The 20,624-nt window shown below is 44.4% G+C and overlaps 1 protein-coding gene across 2 annotated transcripts in view; it reads left to right on the top strand.

Annotated features, from left to right (window-relative positions):
* Positions 1–2,942: 2,942 nt before the first annotated feature.
* Positions 2,943–20,624, top strand: part of RMDN3 (regulator of microtubule dynamics 3) — a 46,739-nt gene continuing 29,057 nt past the window's right edge. For both annotated transcript variants that reach the window (XM_050897127.1, XM_050897128.1), the window contains exons 1-6: positions 2,943–3,129; positions 5,307–5,502; positions 6,180–6,326; positions 10,444–10,711; positions 12,215–12,317; positions 13,411–13,471. In XM_050897127.1, coding sequence (XP_050753084.1) covers positions 2,943–3,129; positions 5,307–5,502; positions 6,180–6,326; positions 10,444–10,711; positions 12,215–12,317; positions 13,411–13,471 — 962 coding nt within the window. The remainder of the gene's footprint in view (positions 3,130–5,306; positions 5,503–6,179; positions 6,327–10,443; positions 10,712–12,214; positions 12,318–13,410; positions 13,472–20,624) is intronic.

Consider the following 20,624-nt stretch of genomic DNA (forward strand, 5'->3'; position numbering starts at 1 on the left):
GTGTCTGATTGCAAGGACAAGAGGTTGGATCGTAAAGCTGATTAAACGGTATTGTCCGTTATCTGAGGCTGCTGCTGAGAAGCTCTGTACTTGGGACACAGTAATAAAAGAATATGTGTAATCCATCTTTTTAGCTAGCAATGAATACAGCGCAGAGGGTGTTAAAGGAATCGCTGGTTTTCCTTTGGCTGTTCCAGAAAAAGGCATTTCTAGTTTCAGTAATCCTGGTATAAGGAATTCCTTACAAACCACAGGTTTGGGGGATCACACCAGAAATGCAGCTGCCCCACGCGTTCACTGCATTTACTGCAGGACGGAGAAATTCAAACCCAAAAGGCTCGGGCTGATCATTTGGCCATTCCCATCTTCTTTGCCTTACACAGAGCCTATTTCCACCTGAAATACTGCAATCTCGACCCAAGAACCGGTGGCTCTTTACGTCCCCTGTACCACGACAAGTCCGATGAATGGTTCGCTCGCTAAAACAACCATTTTCCACTCCCGCGATGTCACTCGGCAGCTTCGGGCTTTCCTGAGTACCATTTTTTGGTATGTTTGTCCCTCACTCCTGGAAGCTGTCAAACCCCCAGCCAGCCAAGCGGGAGGTTTGGGACGTTCCCCGTTTTATTGCGGTCCTGTCGCTGCTCCCGGAGCAGGGCAGCGTCCTTCGGGACATGTTTCCAGCCCCAGAGCTCGCCGGCTGATGGGCCAAGCGAGCACCTCCGCCCGGGGGATGAGCAGCCCTCGCTGCATTAAAAGATGAAAAGGGTGGATATCCCAAGAGCATTGCGCTTAGCGACGACTCGATGTGTATAAAAGTCATTGCCTTTCCTCTCAACAGTGTCCCCAATTACTCAAGAAGTCGCTGATCCGCAGCACGGGGTCGTTGCAACCTGTTGGCGTTGATCCTGCTCCGGGGGATGAAGTCGTGGACTCCTTTTGACGAGGAAGCAGTGATTTTCATACCACGTTTTAATGCCATGCGGGAGAAATAAAGACTTTCCCCCACGGAGCTGAAGATAAAAAAAAACCCTGCAGCTCCCTTTTGCTTCCTGAGGAGCTTTGGTTCGTGCAGCAGCCGTGAGGCCACGCGTCACTGGTCTCAGCATCTCGTCCGGCACGTCCGCTGGAGACCCGCAGCAGCAAACAGGCCCCAGGCGCCTTTGCAAAACCGAATCACGAGGTTATTTTAGGAAAAAAGTAAAGCATTTAGGGAGAAGAAAATATCTTAAATCAGCCTACGTGCGTGTGTATTTTACCCGGAGCCCCACCATGTTCCCGGTGCGGCACAAGGTGGGTCTGACGGCGGATGCTCTGGGACGTGTAAGGATTTCAGACCAGGACTGGTGGTGTTCACAGCCGCTGACCAGCCCCGTCCTTCCCCAGTCAGCGACCGCACCAGTGGTTTATCACTCACCCCCTCCCACCCCGCCGCCTACAGCCCCCCGCAACAAGAATTCATGGGGAGAGGGGAAGGGGCGTTCGCACGGCGTTGCCCCCGGCAGCAATCCCTGCCGCTGTTGTGCAATGGTTTAATGGCAGCAACAAAAACACCGGCGCAGTTTGGGGGGGTTCGTTTGTGGGGCTGGCACGTTTCGGGGCAAAAAGGTAATAACTGCCCGTGGAACGCAACGGGGATTCCAGATCCCTCCCCCCAGCGTGCGGTTGTTTTCTGCTGGTATAAAGGGGTTAAAGAGCAAAGCGCCTGTTCTTTCCGGAAATGATTTCTTTCAAAAAGCTCAGGTTTATGACTTTCATTAAAGCGCGGCGGGGAAGAACAACAGCCGGGCTGGGGCGCGGGGTTGCTCAGATACCATCTTTAATATCCGCGGGAGCAGGAGCTCGCTGCGCGCCGCAGCCGGGCCCAGAACTTCAGCCTGCTCCCTCCACGCCCGCGTCAAGGGCTTGTCGCCGCGGCCGGGCCCCCGCGGCTGTCGCTCGTCAGTCGGAAAGGACGGGGACAGCTCGCAGGGGGACGGCGGGTGACGAGCCAGCGGCAGTTGCGGTGTTTGTCCCGATAATACCGCCAGCACTAAAGCCCGGCCCCCCACAGTTCCAGCACCGGGCAGAACCGCGGTGCCGCAGCCGCGCCGCGGCGGGAGCGACCGCTGCTGTGCCGGTGCGGTGGGGGCTGTAGCGGTGGTGCGGGGCAGTGGTGCTGCCGCGGCGGTTAGTGAGGCCAAGGCGTGGCGCCAGCGGTTGGGTTGGGGTGCTGGGTGTGGAGCTGCGGGGACTGGGGTAGTGGGGGGCAGGTGCCGGTGTAGGTGTGGGTGTAGGTGCGGGTGTAGGTGCAGGTGTAGGTGTAGGTGCAGGTGTAGGTACAGGTGCAGGTACAGGTGTAGGTGCAGGTGTAGGTGTAGGTGCAGGTGTAGGTGTAGGTACAGGTGCAGGTGTAGGTGTAGATGCAGGTACAGGTGCAGGTGTAGGTGCAGGTGTAGATGTAGGTGTAGATACAGGTGCAGGTGCAGGTGTAGGTGCAGGTACAGGTGTAGGTGTAGGTGTAGGTACAGGTGTAGGTGTAGGTGCAGGTGTAGGTGCAGATGCAGGCGCAGGTGCAGGTGTAGGTGCGGGTGTAGGTGCAGGTACAGGTGTAGGTGCGGGTGTAGGTGTGGGTGCAGGTGCAGATGCAGGCGCAGGTGCGGGTGTAGGTGTGGGTGTAGGTGCAGATGCAGGTGTAGGTGCGGGTGTAGGTGCAGATGCAGGTGTAGGTGCGGGTGTAGGTGCGGGTGTAGGTGCGGATGCAGACGCAGGTGTCTCCTCGGCGGCCTCGCTGACGTAACGCGGGGCCCGCCCCGGCGCTGGGGCGCGGCCCTGCGCGGCGGGGCGCGCGGCGATGACGCGGCTGCCCGCCATAGGGCGCCTGCCCGCGCGCGTCACCCCCGCGCGCCGCCCGGAGCGGCTAGGCGGCCGGTGGCGGCGGGGGCCTCCGGCTGCGGGGGAAGATGGCGCGGCCCGGGCCCGGCCGGCTGGCGCTGGGGCTGGGGCTGGCGCTGGGCGCCGGCCTGGGCCTGCTCTGGGTGCTGCGGCGGAGGCGGCGGCGCGGCGGGCGGCGGCGGGGGGGCAGCGGCGGGCAGGCCGAGGAGGAGGAAGAGGAGGAGGAGGAGGCCGCCGCGGGGCGCCGGAGCCAGGGTAGGAGGACAGCGCGGAGGCCGGGCCGGTCAGCGGGGCGGTGGGCGCTGCCAGCTCCCTCCTCCGGCCCGTCCTGCCCTTCCCACCGCCGGCCCTCGGCCTGCGTGCCGGGCTGTCGGTCACCGCTCTGCCCAAAGCGGGGGGGAACCAGCCGGGGCGGGGAACCGGCTCTCCACCGGCCCTCCCTGCCGGGCGTGGGGCTCTGAGCACGTCCCGCGTGTCCGGGAAAATCAGCTCTGCCCGTGTTCTTACACGGTGCTTTTTAAAATTGGTGGCAGAAGGGCTGCCTTCAGCTGGCAGAGTCTGGCGACGCCGCTTCTGTTCTGGGCTTGCCTCTTGGGGTGCGTTTTTAAGGGCTACTTTCAAGCTTTAAATTGACCCGCTGTGGGGTTGCAATGTTGCACTTCTTGAAACGCTGATTCGGAAACCCGAGCTTGCTTGTATTTCTCCAAGGCAGTGCAAAACTGCGGGACCAGAAAGCAGAACTGCCTTTGTTCGTCGCGATTGCTCAGGTTCTAAAGCGAGACCGGCAGCGCAGAGGGCTGAGCAAGTACAGGTGCCGGGTGTTTCCCTTTGGTAATGTGCATAGTTCAGTAGAGTAGATTTAAAAATAAAATTGCTTACAGGGAACATCTTTTACTTGAGTATCTTCATGGGGGTGTCTGAAGGCTTGTCTTTGGTACCGTGTTGGGGCAGGAGTAGTTTGCGAACAGTGTTTTAATTTGTGATGTTGCAGAACCAGGTTTTAGATACTCATGCCTTAGGATTTTCCGGCTCCACTGCATGTGGCACATGCCGTACAAGCACGGTGGCAGTAACGGGAGAGCAAACAGACCCGTATGACTTTGATAGGTGGGTTTGATAGGCCGGTAACTATTGCTGCAGTAAATATCTGCCCCTGGTTGCCGACCGTATATCTTGGAAGGAGTCGGTTCACCCAGTTTCATGGGACTTCACCTTGAAACAGCAGGTCCCGAGCAGAAATAGGGAGGACGGGAGCCTGGGCCTCTGCTGATGGGGTAACGGGAGCAGCGACAAATGCTGCTAGAGTAGGGTAGGTGCCTGAAGACACCACACTGAGATTCTGTACGGCCCTTTCTTGAGAAAACAGCAAAGCAAACAGTGTAGTTTCTGAGAAGCAAAAGAAGAGTAGGAAAAAGATTACAGGGCTTCCTTATTTAAGAGAATTTAGGTTTTTCTCTCTGAGTTTAGATGCGGTACCACAGGGTAGCCTGGGAGATAAGCCCTTCGTTTCTGCAAATCTGGCTGCTTTTTTGAGAGTGATTCTCGTTGTTGTTGTTAATATAAAAAGAGTGTGCCTTCTTAAATAATTGACTTAACTGGTAGTATGTGTATTTATAATACTTACGAGCTTTCAAGAAAACATATTTAAAATCCACAGATGTAAATCTGTTCTTACACGCTGGTTGATCGTGCCATATCTGTAAGAAGATTAGAGGATCAGACAGACTGGTAAAGGTTCTCGATACTCAGTAGAAGGCAATGACACGTTTTAATGACTAAACTGCTCTTTAAAGTCTGATGTCTCCTCTTTGGGTTTCTCTGGGTTTTTTTTTTCCTTGAATAAGAACAGAGGGGTTTGTTTGTTTGTTTGTTTGTTTAAAGAGTAAGTCTTTTTTGGCCAAAATTAGCTTCCCTTGTCCTTGTTCATTGTCACATGTTATCTTGTAAGCTGGTTGCTTTCCTGGCTGATGGCCTCCTGAGTTGGTTGCAATTCAGGAGAAAAGCAGAGTGTAGTTTTTCAGTGTGTTGTTAATACAGAAGTGCAGAGAGTAGGAATTAAATTAATTTGCAGTAAGGAGTTTAAAAAAACCCAGCGGTTTCTTCATCTACAGTAATCTTTTTGGTATTCAGTATGGATTTTGCTCTTCTTAAAAAAAAATTTTACAAGGGGATTTTTATAGAAGTGTAGTTAAAAGAGCTTTATTTACCCCTAATTGCTATTGCATATCTGTTAAGTGTGGCTAGATGCTGGTGTCAGAGAAGGGAGCAGTAAAGCAGCTGAAGAACCCAAAACCTCAGGCCAGGTCAGGCGGCAGTACTTCAGACCAAGCCTGGTATCCCCCATCTTCTGAAAACAAAATTGTATTAAGATTTCCTATGTGAAATCTTTTCCCGTTTGCATCTAATGAACTTCTCCTCTTGTTTTCTTTAAGTCGTGCCCAGAGTGCTGGTTCCTGTAGAGGCGGGAGATGGTGCTACGTACGCACCTCTCCCAACGCACGACGAGCAGGTGGATGTGCTGGAGCGCCTTGACTTCGTGTTGAGAAACATTTCAGAGCTAAGAAAAGAAGTGGAGGAGCTACGGAACAGCCTGCAGCACTTAGCTACAGAAATCATTGGTGAAGTCAGGTGTCGACCCTGCCCCTTTCTGTCTTTTTCTACTGTTGCATATAATTACTCCGTAGCATGGTAAAACAGCCGTGATTGAGTACGTTAAGTTTAAAATCAAAAAAGTAGGAAAAGTATGTCTCTAGTTTCCACTGGCATTATGTCTTGACCTCCAGTGAGATTAATGTGAAAAAAAATTGTATGTTTAGCCAGGGTTGGTTTTTTTCTTATGGAGTATCAAGTAGTGACACTTGCTTCGTATTCTAGACCGGGAAGGTTATTTGTTCTCTAAATGTTTGTCTCTTGTTACTGCTATTTTCTCTCTGATTGCTGCCAACCGTAGGTAACTTCTGATATAGAATAAAAGGTCCTCTATTCTGCAAGATGTTTCAGGATTCCTTTGTCTTTGTTCATTGAAGAAATCAGAGGAATGCATGTGATATGATTACCCCTTTGTATATGGATTGCGTACAGGGATTGTATATGGACCAAGTCTGTGGTCAGACTTGCTTTAACTGTGGAATACGATGTTTGGTGTATGGCAGCGGGATGTTTGTATAAGCGAGAGTAAGTCACCTTGTGAATGCTTTAGATATAAAGTGAATTGGATAGAATCTGTTGGAGAGGAGAAGGGAAGTGAAATAACAGGCATTTCACTATCAAATGTTTATTTTTTTCTCTTTTTGCCTTCCTCAAAGGTCCCATCTGGAAGAAACCCAGAAAGTAACTCGCCGGAGGCGGTTCCCGTTTCCTAGAGAAAGAAGTGATTCCACAGGCTCCAGTTCAATTTATTTCACAGCCAGCTCAGGAACAGCCAATACGGACGATGGAGAAAGTGAGGGAGGGTAAGCAGAGCACCGGGTTAGAGGCAGCTTTTACGGGCTTTGGTGCCCACTCACTTACGTCTGAGCAGTTTGTAACGTAAGGGAAGGGATTTTGTTCCCCACCAGGTGTCTGTCATCCTGGTTTTATTTGCTTTTATTGCAGTAAGTCTACTACTGCCAGGGCCAGATGGAGAGAAGTGCAATGATTGCGACTTTCAGAGAAAGGGGGGAAGAAAAAAAATATATATAGTTTTTGAGGGGTTTTTTTAAGCAATAATTTGATTAGGGAACCTTGCAGGAAGAAGAGAAGTAGAAGTCCAGCCTGGGACTTGAGTGAGAGGGTTTATAAATAAAATTTCCATACAATAATATATTTTAGAATGTCTGGGAAACTTGAGAAAGTTAAAAATACATCCAATTAACTAAAATGTCTTTGAATACAGTATTTCTTACAGATTTTTCTCAGTGTGTCACACTGATCAATTGTGTTGCTTAAGTTCTTATAGTTTAAAAACAGGTGAAAAGTACCGTGTAGTTTAAGAACATCAGTAAAAATTACAACCTAGATGCAAGTATTGTCATATTAGATCAGTAACAAGAGGTCTACTGCATACATGTACGTGACTGCCGCCTTTCTGATGAAACGCTTCTCTTCTGTGCCTTAATCAGACAAATTCTATAGCTTTTGAGGTACGTGTGTTCTAAAACATGCAGCGCTGGCCGTGTATGTTTTCCCGGGAAGTTGAAAGGATACGTAAGTTAAAGAGAGAAGTTAATTACAGCACTGCGAGCAAGGCGGGCAGAATTTGGACGTGACCTGCTGTTCGGGAGCAGCCGCTCAGCTGGTGCAAACTGACACTTGGTAGCACGGGTTTGTAATCAGGGGACAAAGCAGCCATTACTGTAGCAGCCTCCTAGAACAAAGGACACGGATCTGCAGGAAAGCAGGCTTTGAAACTGCCATAAAAGCGCGTCGCTTTAGTATTTTATCTTTAGTAGCTGGAATCGGTGAAGCAGGAAAGAGCTGATGTGATCTCATTCAGGTTATAGAACTGCTTCATTCGTCTGAAGTGGGTGTTCATATGAAAGCGAAATTAGGGAGTGATTCACGATGGTGTAATAAGTAACAAGGCTGCATAACAAATTTTAAAACTGTATAGTTGGTTCTGAAGACAAGACCTTGCTATCTGGATAATAACAGATACATTGAGTCATCAGGGTGCCAATGTATTTTGTAAAGCCTGCTGAGAAGGGCGGTCTTTTTCAACAGATACCAGCCCTAGGTGTCATCTGATCGTTAGACAATTTTAAGTCATGATAGAGGCCGACAACAATTCTGAGGTTCAGAGAAGGCATCCTCCTTAGGGGACCTCAGGTGAACTCTGGAGCGCGATGTATTTTACTTTATTGGGACCCTAGCGATGGCTGGAGGAGTTCTTACATTTTGTTTAAAAGCTGTACTTGGGTTTAATGACCAGCGTGGAGAATTAGCGGATAAGCAGCTCTCATCTGATTTTAAAAAAATTTGAATAGTATATAATTTCTCACTCTGGTATTTGTCCTATACAAATAGGTATAATATTAGTCTGTTCAGGACCAGCTGCCTTTAGTATGCAATATTGTCTTCTAGAGGTGTAAATACTAAAATTTTCTGGTAGAAAATCAGGGTAGGCAATGTAAAGTTTGGAAAAGACTATTTAAGCTTTTTAGCAGCCACTGGGAGGAAGAATGAGACCGTTCTCAGCAGATAAATTTCAGCTGTGTATTCATTTCTGGCAATGGTATTCTTTTAATGAAATTCAGAAAGAACAACTCACATTTCGGCTTTATTTTGTAAACCCCATGGACATAAGCATCTTCTCCGATTTCATACACAATTCACAAGAATCATCACAAGCTTTCAGGAGCCCAGAGGTCTTGGGCTGCTTAATTTCTCTATATTGCTTTGGCACTGCGTTGGTCTTTTGGCCTTCTTTGCCTCCTCTTTCCGTGTGCTTTTTTGTTCCAGATAATATGTTTTCATTTTCATTCAGGACGTGTGCTAGCCAGAGGCCTCAACATACTAAAGCATTTAAGAACTTTCCGTCATCGTAAACTTGAGAAAACAGGGTGATAACATCTAAAGCCCTTAATCTTTCTGAAAACTCTGAGTTTATGAAGTTATATATGGTATTACTTGTCTTTTTAAACTGGCAGCATCTTATATGAGCTGTCTTAGAGAAAACACATTTTTGCGGTGGAGGAAAAAAGTGTGTAGGAGCCATCCATTGCTGCCTGTTTTTGAAGACCATATTGTGCTTCAGGAGCCTTCAACGTGGAAAGTGTTTTTCAGCTGAAGCACTGAAATCTTCGCAGCTGCCGGTAAAATGTTGTAGTGAGACAGTAGCACAGCTGCATAGCCCACAACTGTGCTGCATAGTAGGTTAGGATGGGAAATAAGAGAATTTGAGGAGTTTGTGTTTAAGTACCAAAAATGAGGTAGTCTAGAGAACTAATAATATCATTAATCTTAAGAAAAATTCAAGAAATGAAGCTTTTAATCTGAAATGGAGCTGTACCAGTGTCACCTACCACTGTGTTGCTACACTACCCATTAATTTAGTGCTGCCTACGTAATCTCCAGCATGTCGTCTTGTAGTGCTTGCTTTCCTGGCTTTGCAGTGATAAGGCTGACTCTTACTTTATTTCTTGTCTTAAAATGTTTCAGAACAAAGTGCTGCTTTTTTAAATTTATGGGTGAGGGTTGGAGGCTGTGGTGAGTGAGGGTATTTGTTTACCCTCTAAGAGAGAGGGAAATGCTTGAGCATTATTGATGGTTCTCAGAAAATTGAAGCTTTGATAGCCAAATGTGTCTTGTTATCTATGTGCGGCCAAATTACTGTAACTGCTTTCTTCAGATACGGACTTTGGTCACGTATCTTTGTCTCCAGACAAAGGCAGCTTCACACACAGAGCGCTAGGCTCTCCCTCGGAGGAGAAATTCAGCCGGGACTAAAGGGAGTGCGGCTGTAGTTAGCGAATGCCCCCAGACTGCAATGACTTCTAATTCTAGCAGAACTTGTAAAGTTGGCTTGGGCACAGTTTAATTGGGTAACAGTTACAAACGTCCCCTAGAATTAAGCGTTTATGGGATTAGAAGCAGCTTGCTTCAGGAAGAGAGCTTTCTATTCAGATAAACGAACAAAATCCGAATATCAAAGTGCACATTCTTCAAATGCTGGCTGACTTGTGCTTATTCTTCAGTTAAGAGCTTGCAGATAAACGTGAGGGGACAAACAGAGAGTCTCCTTTAAAAAGAAATTAGTTCTGTAAGTAGACACCCCACTGCAATGGTATCAGTCAATACATAATGCTATTTTAAATTTCCAGCTTAGGGGCCTGTATATGATTTGGGGGAGCTTAAATTTAGCCATTTTCAGAAACTTTGATCTGAGCTTTATCCTGGTTCATTTGACTAATTTAGCAGCTAATCATTGCCTGGGTTTTTGTGCATGTGGTGTCTTTTCATGACTTATCTGCTGTCTCCTTGCTGGACTTCTTGCTCATGTGAAATAGTTTTGCTCGCTCTCCTACTGTTTTGCACCTTTTCACATGTCAGTGTGAACAAGCTGTTTCTTATTTAGCACTCAGACAAGATGATGGAGGTACTAGATATTGCCAAAACAGCTATTGTGTCTGAAATTTCCTGGAACAGGCTAAAAATCTCACGTTATATTTTCCACATGGATGAGTGTGTCGGATTTTTTGTTTAAGTTCTCTTTTATAATTAATATATTTAACTGAATTGTCCTGGCTGTGTTCTTAGCTGTTTAGTTCTCTTACGTTGAAGTTAGAAGGCCTAAGAGAAGCTGTTACGGTATGCAAGTGAGATGTGGACACTTGTGACCGAGTTCTACTTACCTTTTGGGGGGCCGCCTTTCTTCAGCTTTTTGAGGTTGTGTATATTACATGAGAAATAATGATTGGTGTGTTATTTGAGAGACTTGGATTGTACAGTGTTCTCCGGGATAAACTAAGATACTCCTCTTCCTCTATTAGGAGTAGTTGTTTTTTCTGTACTGTATGTATAAAACTGTCATAGGCTGCACAGCATCTCCTTAAACTAATTTTGTGTTGTGTTTTTTTTTTTTTCTCAAAGGTACACCACAGCCAACGCTGAGTCCGATTATGACCGGGAGTCCGAGAGAGAGAGCGAAGAAGGGGAAGATGAAGTGAGCTGTGAAACAGTGAGAACTGCGCGACGGGATTCCCTGGATCTTGTTAACGAGGATGAAACACATTTAATCTTAGATTCCTCGCTAGAGGAAGGACTGGGTCAGCTACTGCAGCAGGCTGACCGCTTGCACAACGGAGATGAGCAGGAGAAGAGAGAGGGATTCCAGCTGCTGCTGAATAATAAGCTGGCGGTAAAGGTTGCCTTTTTATATTTTCCAGCAGTGATTTGTGTTTTCAGCTAAATAGCTGGGAAGGAGGAAATTGCATATCTTAGCAGGGTCCAGGTCCTACACAACAACTGGGCCAGCTTCCAGAGGCCCCCTTCCTCAGGAGCAGCTTGGGAGCAGGCTGAAGGCCAAAATTGTTCGGGCTACAGCAGGAGCCAGTTCCCAGTCGCTTTCTGTCTTGGAACTCTGTGTCTCATCATGTCATCACTTTCCCTGAGTGAACACACTGTACATGTGTAAAATAATGGTACTGTGTGTATACAGTAAACTCGGCAAACGTTTTGAGAACGTTTACCTCATTGCATATGCAACGGCTCAATCTATATTCAGGAAACTTGGTCTTTCCGAGGACTGCCCATTGCGCGCGTGTAGTGGTTCATGAAATAAATAAGTTGCATATTCAAACAGAAGGGTTAGGCAGCACTTATCTGTGTATCAGTTAACGAGATTAAAAACCTGGATGGTGCAGGTGTTTTGCCACCTTAAAGAACGCGTCTTTTTATATCATACAGGCGATGTGAATTGATCCCCTGATGGAGTGAACGTTGGCGCTGCCGTTGAGGTGTGGGAACATAGCAAGGGGCAGTGATAGTTTGACTCTAGCTGTTGCAGATAGCTGGCTTATAGCTCTGGCCACAGGCTGCGGGTGCACCCAGCACTGGAACGTGCCTTGCTGCGGCCGTTGTGACCTACAGCAGCGGGTGCAGGCGTGCCCGCGCCGGCTGCACTTGCGCTGTCAGCCTCTGGAGTGTTTACCTAAGTGCTGCATAGGCAGCAAAGAAAACCTCTTGGGTTACCAGCCTTTTAAAGAGCAGAACCTTTTTGGCTCCTGTATTTCCAGGAGGAATAGAAGGAAAGAAATAACAGATGGCTTGATCGGTTCTAATTTCAAGTAGCTTGGTTTTTTCCCTTCCCACCAGGAAGAAGTGACCGGCCTGTTGGCTTCTGAAATTCTCTTGCGTGCTTCTTTCTGGTGATTCTCCCACTTTCTTTTATTTACAATACTATCACAAAAGAAACCACACTGTTAGGTGGTTGTGGTTTAATTTTCTACTTTTTTTTTTTAAGTAAGTTTGAGTTTGTCAGAACATATCCGCTTCAAATTTAGCAGTACACCTACAGTACTGTACTGGGTTTAAGAACGAGGCAGGATATGAAACTGTTTGAATGCGGACTGAAGCATGAAAGAAGTAAAATTCAATTTGTGAATTTTAATGAAGTGGTGAGGTTTAGGGTGATTTTTTTTTTTTTTCCCCAGTGTTTTGAGGTTAGTGGAGACTGCTGAAGAACTGACCCCCGTATGGCCTTTTGTGGTTCTGCTTCAGTTCTTGTAGAGCTGGGGCCTTTAAGGTTTCAAAAAATGCCTGTGCGACTTCCAGTATATGCCCCCACTTGATTTTTCTTTCTCATGCTCTTTGTCAATGGCAGAACGGGTCTTGATATATAACATTTATGTTTTTACTGCAGTATGCAGACCAGAAAGACTTTCTTTGGCGCCTGGCCCGAGCACATAGTGATATGTGCGAAATCACAGAAGACACAGATGAGAGGAGATCGTACGCATCTGATGGTAAGGAATTGTGTGTTTGAGGCAAAGGAAGGGGGATGTTCAAAGCTGACATTACACTTCAGATTTATAAACCCTACACTTGCAAACAATGTGGTGGATTTTTTTTTTTCCCTTGTAATCTTTGTTTTAGGTGAGTAGCTAGCAGTATTGCGGTGGTATGCGTTTAAAATTTTTGCTTTCTGAAAGATAGTGTAAGTAGACCAAGGGCTAGTTAAAGGTGTAAAAGTTTGTTTCTCAAAGCTATCATCCATATCCTGTGTGGTATTAAGATAAATAAGTTTTCGCTATAACGCACTTAATTTTTTGTGTTGCTAACACGTGCAGATACAAAAAAGATATATATTTTAAAATGTGTGTTTACTTAGAGGAATCAGTTTAGTTTCATTCCCTCATTCTTCTTCACTATCTCAAATGTGGTTTGTTTGCAAGATTGTAGGTGGGTCAGAATAGAACAAAAAAATCATCTTTGTTACAGTTAAGATGTGCAACAAAAGACACCATTCTAAATAATTTCTGTCCTGTTTATTATGCACGTAACTAAATATAGTTAGTTAATACTATAACTATCTAATATAATTATTCTTTTCTGGAAATCAGCGTAGCCATTTAAAACATGAAATTTTAAGTTTTATTTTGATAGTCCTTTTAGCCTTCAGTAGGCGCTTAGTTTTCAGCTTTTTGAGACTGCAGGTTCTTGGAGGAGAGTTGGGGAAGTGGGGCGGCTCCGAGATCTGAGGCTGTGAAATGCATCAGAACAAAACCACTGAAAGCTCTAATTAACTTTTCGTAATGTGGTGTGGAAGATGTTTTCATTATAGATAACTGTACTTCCAAATGAAGTGAAACCATGTTGACAGGTCAACACAATTTGCTACTGTCTACAAATTTGCATGGTCTCTTTGAGTGGTCTTGGATGTTCCACATCACTGCAAGAGTATGAAATTATTTATGGGACATTTTCAAGTCAAATGTATTATAACATTAACAAATATATGACTTTTATGCCATTCTATTATTGTACTCTGACAGCCTCAGAGAAAGAAGTTAAGAGAGAAAGCGGCTGAATTTCTGACCTCTGACCACTTATTTGCAGGGAAAGAAGAGATAGAAATTGCCTTACAGAAATGGGATCAAAGTGCTGAGTGCCATCAATGGTATGTAACTTTTTACTTATCGCTTTTAAGAAGCATATGAAAAGGACTTGGAGACTGTTGTGAGCTGAGCTGCATTTAAAAACTAAAAAAAAAAAAAGCTTCTTTGCTCTTACTTGGAGTATACTACATTGATGTTATTTTCTGTAAAAAGCCATTTTTAACAGCTTTGGTTAATTGGCATAGGTAATGGCTTGACAGGCGGTAGGTTTGGTTGTGATTATAGTAATAAACTTTGCTTTGCTTACGCCAATTTAATGATGAATTTCTCTCTGAGATGAGATGGCCAGAAGAGTTCTTGAGCAAAAGCTCCCAAATAGAATAATGAACTTTGGATACTAAGAACAGATTGTATCAAGGCTTTTGTGAGTCTGCACCTAACAAGTCGATGAACTCTGGTGGTGGTGGTGGTGAAAGATGAACTTCCAGATGAGGCTTGGAGAAACAAGCTATTGACAAAATGAGTTTGAGATGACTAAGTACAATGAGCTCCATTTGGTGTTCACCAGGCTAAATTTAGCAGAGTAACCTGCGTATTCTTTGGGCTACTCCTAGCTTAAGTGCGTATATTTTGAAAAGGGGAAGCGAAGGAAAGTTTGTTTAGAAGCTTTCCTGGGAATTTTGCGATTTGCCTTTCCGAAAGTGGAAGACGCTAATTTGCTCAGCAGCTGGCTTTTGGGCCATGCGTGTGCCTGGGCGGGATGCCTTGGCACAGAAACGAGCTGAACTCCGCCGGCAAGGCTTTTGATTGTGCAGACCCTGGGAAAATGCATATCGGAGCGCCCTGTTCTGTGCTGGGTGTAGACGGGCTGCCAAAGAATATGTTTCATGCAGATAACTTGCAGAAAGCTAGTTCCTGAGTTTGAGAGCTCAATATGGTGAGGCTCTCTATTTTCTTTCACGAGCCCTCTGTTTCCTTTGGCCTCTTTTCAGCCCCCTATAGAGTAATGTCTATATCCTTCAAAGCCAAGCTGACAGCCAGCTGCACAGCTGTGGGGGCAAAGTCTTAAGAGTTACATATTAAATATGAATGAGGTTTTTCCTTTGTGTTCCTCCAACATTCTTGGCTTAATTGTTGGTTTTTACTCTGTTGCTGACATTTCGATAATGCTCTGCTGCACAGAGATGCTTGCTTTATGTCAAGAGGTGATATATTTGCCTCAATCAGCTAGGCCTGTGAGCGTGGGCTTAGTGCTGTGCCAATGTTCTTATATTCATCTTAATTCTAGAGTAAGTAGAAACATCATTCTTATCAGACAGCCTTTTATAGTCTTATGGAGAGTGTCTTCTGGCACTGCTGTATTCTGCTCAAGGATGCTGCTTGTTGCTCTGCAAAGCACGCTGGCTTTGAAATTAATTGAGACAGCAGCATATGGCTTTTGTTTTTTTACAAAGATTTTTTTTTTTCCCATGATAAAAGATGAAATGATCTGCAGTTTAGCCAAGCAAGGTGTTCGATGTTTGTATAAATGCTGCAGCTGGTTAGGATTTCAGTAAGGAGGTAGGCAAGAGGGAAGGTACCTTGCTCTCTTCAGCAGCCTGAATGAACAGGCTTTGGTTGCAACTCATGTATGGGATTGAAAGGATTGCTCTCCTTTTTTAAAAATACACCAAAAGAGAGTTTGTAGAGTGGTGCCGATATTTGTAGAGGTAAGGGAATATGCTTTTCTGGTATTCTGGTGAATTGCTTGATGAACAGTGTTTATCAGCAGTTACTGTGAAGGACTGACAACACGTAAAATAGAATAAAAGAGAAATTTTTTTTTTTAATGGAAATTATTGGGAAAACAGGATGCTGAATATCTTTACCAAACAAGATCTGCGCTCTTCTGAGATGAGTAAATTTATTCGGAGGATCAGTTTGGACTACTGACATCTAAATAAATGCCTTTATCATCTTGAAAAGACTGTGTATTTTAGCTCTTAGTAAGGAATTGCTGTTCTCAATTAAAGCTTTGATATGAAGGAAGAATACTGGGACAGACAATGTGACTAATCTCTAGCAGATTCTGGTGTTCGGCTTTGTCTGCTGGCTTAACATCTTGAAGGAAAGGGTTTTTAGTTGCCAGGTTGAGCCTTAAAGTTTGTAAGCCACTTTCGTACTTGATCATTTGGTATTTTACAAAGCAAGGTTCTACTTCAGGGTATAATATTGATAGCTTAGCTTTGTAATTCAGAGTTCATAGTGGGCAGAAGTAATGGCTGCAATGTGATGTTTAGTCGTGTGTCTCCAGTAGAAAATCTCAAGCCTTTTGAGCCGAGATGTTCTCAGTGCCTCTGTTACAACCTGTGCCCACCTCTTCCCACAAGGGTTTTGGTGAAAGAGCGCACAATTCTTGTCCTGTTAGACCTGTCTCTTTTCCAAACAGGGGCATGGCTTCTGCACATCTACGTCTTGCTTTTAATTCTAGAGAGCAGCTGCAGAAGGGGCAGCTGGAGAAAGGAAATAGCAGAGCAGCATGTGGGAGGCATGGGATTTATTGGAAATGAATATGTAACTACCTTTATCGGTCACAGAAATAATTATTTTCTACCATGAATAGAACAGGAAATTATTCCCTTTCCAGCTCTGTATGGGTCATGGAATGGTCGTAAGCTGTTTTAATTGCAGTCTCTTTTTATACGAATTGAATTTACCCTGAGAAAAAAATTATTGCTCATGAAATGATGCTTAATGCATGAAAAGATACATATGAAAAGCGTAGGATAAAACATAGTTCCAAAAGACATTATAGGTTGTTTTCCCTTTACTCAAGTAATGGGCACATTGCTCCGAATTATGTTTTGTTCACCATGCTGTCTGTGGTACCAATATTTAGGAAAATATATAAAAAAAAAATAAATATTGAAAGAATACAATGATCACTTTCTTTTGGTGTGCCATCCTTGCCTCCAGCAGGGAGAATGCAGAGGTGAGTTCATAGCCCACAATGGAGCTATCCTCCGTGAGTTTGTGTAATCTTGTTTTAGCCACTTGGTTCCTTCCATTTCCATACTGTCATCTCGTACAGATCCCATAATTTAACATGCTCTGTGTAGAAGAAAACTGCTTACTCTGTTTGAAATTGCCAGTAGAGGTTTTAAAGCTTTTTTGGCTTTGATTTGATGCCCTTGGTTTATGGAGAAGTGAACAGAGAATGATTATTCACACTTCCTTTGTAAATTACGGTTTTATTCTGTCGTATTTCTCTTTAGTATCTGTTTCCCTTGCTGAAGAACCCATATCTTTTATTATCTCTTTCATAGGGAATAATTTTATTCTCTCTCATCACCCATGTTGTCCTTCCCATATTATTCTTTTTCTACCATATCTTTTTTCAGACAAAAGTACAGGAATTCACTGCAGAACGCCGAGTTGTGGGAGCAGCACGGATTTGTGTAATACTAATATGATGATCCTTTTCATTCTTACTTCCATATACAGTAGTCAACATTGTCTTTCTCTTTTCCACAACGTACTAAATAGACATTTTAATAGAAATATTCCCAGTGATTTTAATGTCTCTTCTGTGTGATACAGGCTGTGTGAAGCCTGTGATTATGTAGGTATCATTAGGGCTGCATTCTTTCCTGTGTGCGTTATTTCATGTTGACCGTAGTTTTCTATTTTATCAGTTGCCACTTAATGCTTATGGATTACTTAAGATGCAGTTGTGCTGGTTTTCGGTGCTTATTTGTTGTTCTCTATGCTGTATTATTTGCTTCTGTTGCACGAATCGTTTGCTGTTTTATTGGCTTTAAGGTGTGATGCTTGTCAAGCAAGACAGAAGATACTTTGCATACAATCATCGTTGCAAGTAAAACTTCCCCCCCCCCCCGCCAGTGCCTCATAGTTATTGCAGTAATGACTGACATTTCAAAGCAACGAACAAAGAAAATAACTTTGTGAACAAGAAGGGATTTCTGAGTGCTGGCGAAGGCAACGCTGAGCGGAGCGTGACTGGCTGCAGCTTCGCAGCGTTTTGTGGCTGGATGGTTTGAAGGCTTTGGCAGCACGATAGTAAGTGGTTTCTCAAGAATGATAGAGAAAGCAGTAAGTATCTGGGACTATGTCTGGACTAGCTTTGGGATCTGCCCAAATGTGAAGGAGAGTCCTTTCATGGATCTCTTGGGTCTTCTTGACGTTAGATTTGGTACAAAGCTGTTATTGTAGTCGCTTGCTCTTGGAAGTCAGCTGGTCCCAAGAGAGCCATCTCTGCAGAGCTGGTCGAAACAGAGCTGCGATTTGATCAGGGCTACACAGACAAGTCAGCCTTTGTGCAATGGGACTGATCTCTGGCTGTGCTTTCCATGTAGGCACCGCTTAGGAATACAGAAACGCGTGAGAGTGGTGTTGGGCATTTGATGTATTCAGTACCTTTAGAATAGATTTGTGTATTGTAAGCTGGTTGATATTATACCAAGTGTTCTTAATGCCTATGTACTCCTGTCTTATAATTACCTGATTCTTACTTTTGATACAGACATCAAAGTCATTCTCTGCTTTAATTGTAAAAGATCTCCGAACAGATAGATATTATGTCCAACTAAACTGATTACTCTCTTAGCTGATCTCAGCTCATGAATAGGAGGACAGAGCAAGTTTGTAAGTCTGTTCTTGCTTGCTTTTGGGGATGGATGGAACAGGCATCGATCGTCGCACAAACCTGTGCGGTTTGCTGCTTAGACATGAATATGTGACATCCTCACAAATGAAGTGAGAGAAACAATTGTGGCCTTGTTAGAATCCCCTGTCCTTTTTGGTGTGGCTGTTTGCAGCGCAACTGCAAGCACGTAACAGCAGCTTTAGGGATCAGGAAAGGATAGCGAGCTGTGTGTTTGCCTTGGCTTCCGCTCCTGTTGTTAAAAGAAATATTGGAAGTACAGCCAGAGCAGCAAGGGATTTCAGAGGTCCATCTGGGAAAAATTTTGCAGGTGCTGTATTAGCAGCTTTTGTTTGAGTTGAATATTTCACATTGGAAATTAAATACTATTTGCTGACTGCTGAAAGCTGTCATTGCAGAAGAAGTAATAAGCTTTGGCCCTCTTGGAGATGTTATATATGTTGCAGAGAAGCAGAAGGAGGATACGTTCTTGGGTCGGATGAGCCTCCGAAATGCGCCCTCTCTTCTAAAGAGTCTGTCACTTTGGTGGAGAGTCTTGCACACTTGATAGCCACCGAATTGTGTACCAGCCCTTTTAAATTCTGTTGGTACATCTGACTGTCCGTGGGTAGATACCAGTTTTTTGACAAGTGACAGCATTCTGGGTATGTCTTGAAGATAGCTTTAATTTTAATAACTGGCAGTATTTCAGGATTTAACTCTTCATGGATTACTGCCCAGATCTGGCCAATTTTGAGCTATGTCTGGATTTATGAGCTGAGCACTTTCTGTTCCGTGGGTGGATCAAACAGGGAAGTTACTGACAATATAGATTAGGGGCAGAAGCAACTATAGTGAATAGGAATAGGCGTTAGAAGATATATCAGAACTTAGAGGAGGAAAAATAGCATGCAGCTAGAGCTGCCTGATAGCATCCCCCTGACTCAGGAGGGTCCCTTCCTTCATCAGGGGTGTCGGTACCCTGAAACGTCTCCATGTCCCAAGCCACAGAGGCTCTGAGAGTGGGAACGCTGGAGAGGAGCCAAGGAAGAGAAAGTACTGAAAAGTATGAGCAGGGACAAAAGAAATCTCAGCAGGGATCAATATTCCCTCCTTCTCTTGGAAATGGTGAAGTAACTTGACATTTTTTACGGTCTGTGGGTTGCTTTTTATTTGTTAGGCGTGAGGAAAAGAGAAGTTCTGAGAACTGAGTTCTTAAGAGTATGTCAGTAGAAAGCTCTCACAGCACAGGTGATGATGCCACAAATGTGGAAAAGAACTCCTGCACTACAAAAGGCTTCATTTTGCAGCTCTTCTCATCCGTGTTGATGCAGGTGACACCTTCCCTGAAAGCACTAGTAGTTCCTACTAGTAGTTCCTTTTTTTTTTTTTATAGTTTGGACATCTTGCCCAGGTATGTCCAGGCTTTTTGCTGGTAGCTCTTGGGAGGACAGCTGAAACTGCAAGTCGTCTGAGTAAAACCAGAGGTTTAAATAAGCATGAGGTCACTCCATAAAAATTGTATGTTCTACACAATAAATACCATTTGTGTCTTCAGACTTCACTGGGGATGAATACATTTTGTTCTACGAAGAGAATGCATATGGTCCTTTCCTACCACCTCCTGAGACAGACTAGAGATCTTCAGCGGATAAAACCAACATAGAAATTGAACAAAATTGAAGACACATTTTGTGTCCCAGTTGACGTAGCTAATGAAGATTGTAACTTTTTTAGGATCAAGGAAAGATGGATTTCAGTGCAGGCAGAGAAGGGGATATTTCAGCCTTTCTTTTCTGTGGCAGTCATTTGAATTTTGACTTAAATCACTGATGAAAATTAACTTTGGTTTTAGCCATGTGCCTGAGTAAACTCCTTACTAGCTAACACATAACATAATTTGCCAGGTCTCCTTGGAACCTGAATATGTTCATAGGAATGTTAATTAAGTATGAAACAGAGCACTGATCCAGAGAAGTGTTTGGTTTCTAGTGTTTAAGGAATCAAGAACCGAGAGTTGGGACGGACCTCCAGAAAGTCATCTCACTCATCTTCTTGCAATGGTGCATGCCAGGTATACCGAAACTGTCCCTGACCCCTAAAAACTTCTAGTGATGGGGCTTGTCCTGTCCGCTTCTCTCCCTTTTCTCCTGTTTCGTCAAGTAGTGTATTTAATTATATGGAAATAATATATATAACTATATGGATTTTTCCTGATATCAACCTAAGCTTTGTTTTTACTTCTGTCCTCTCTAGACATGGAAAAAAAGTTTAACATGAGGAACTGTTTGTGAGAGAATACAATAGTAGTTGTATTCATCCAAGGTTTTGAAAGAAAGCAGACCTACTTGTCACAACCTTTTAGTGTGGTGGTGTTCTGCAAACCTCTTATTCTCATTGTTGTCTTATGGACTCTATCCAGCTCGTCCTTTTTTTTTTTTTTCTTTTTAATTTATTACTCAAAGATTGTATATAGTACTTTAGCTGAGGCTTGCTAGTACAGCATCATATTATTGCCTTGGGCTGCTTATGATGTACTGTAACCTTTAAATTTGATTCTCTGCAGCCACCCC

Source organism: Gymnogyps californianus, chromosome 5 (genome assembly GCF_018139145.2).
Source record: "Gymnogyps californianus isolate 813 chromosome 5, ASM1813914v2, whole genome shotgun sequence".
NCBI classification, from domain to species: Eukaryota; Metazoa; Chordata; class Aves; order Accipitriformes; family Cathartidae; genus Gymnogyps; species Gymnogyps californianus.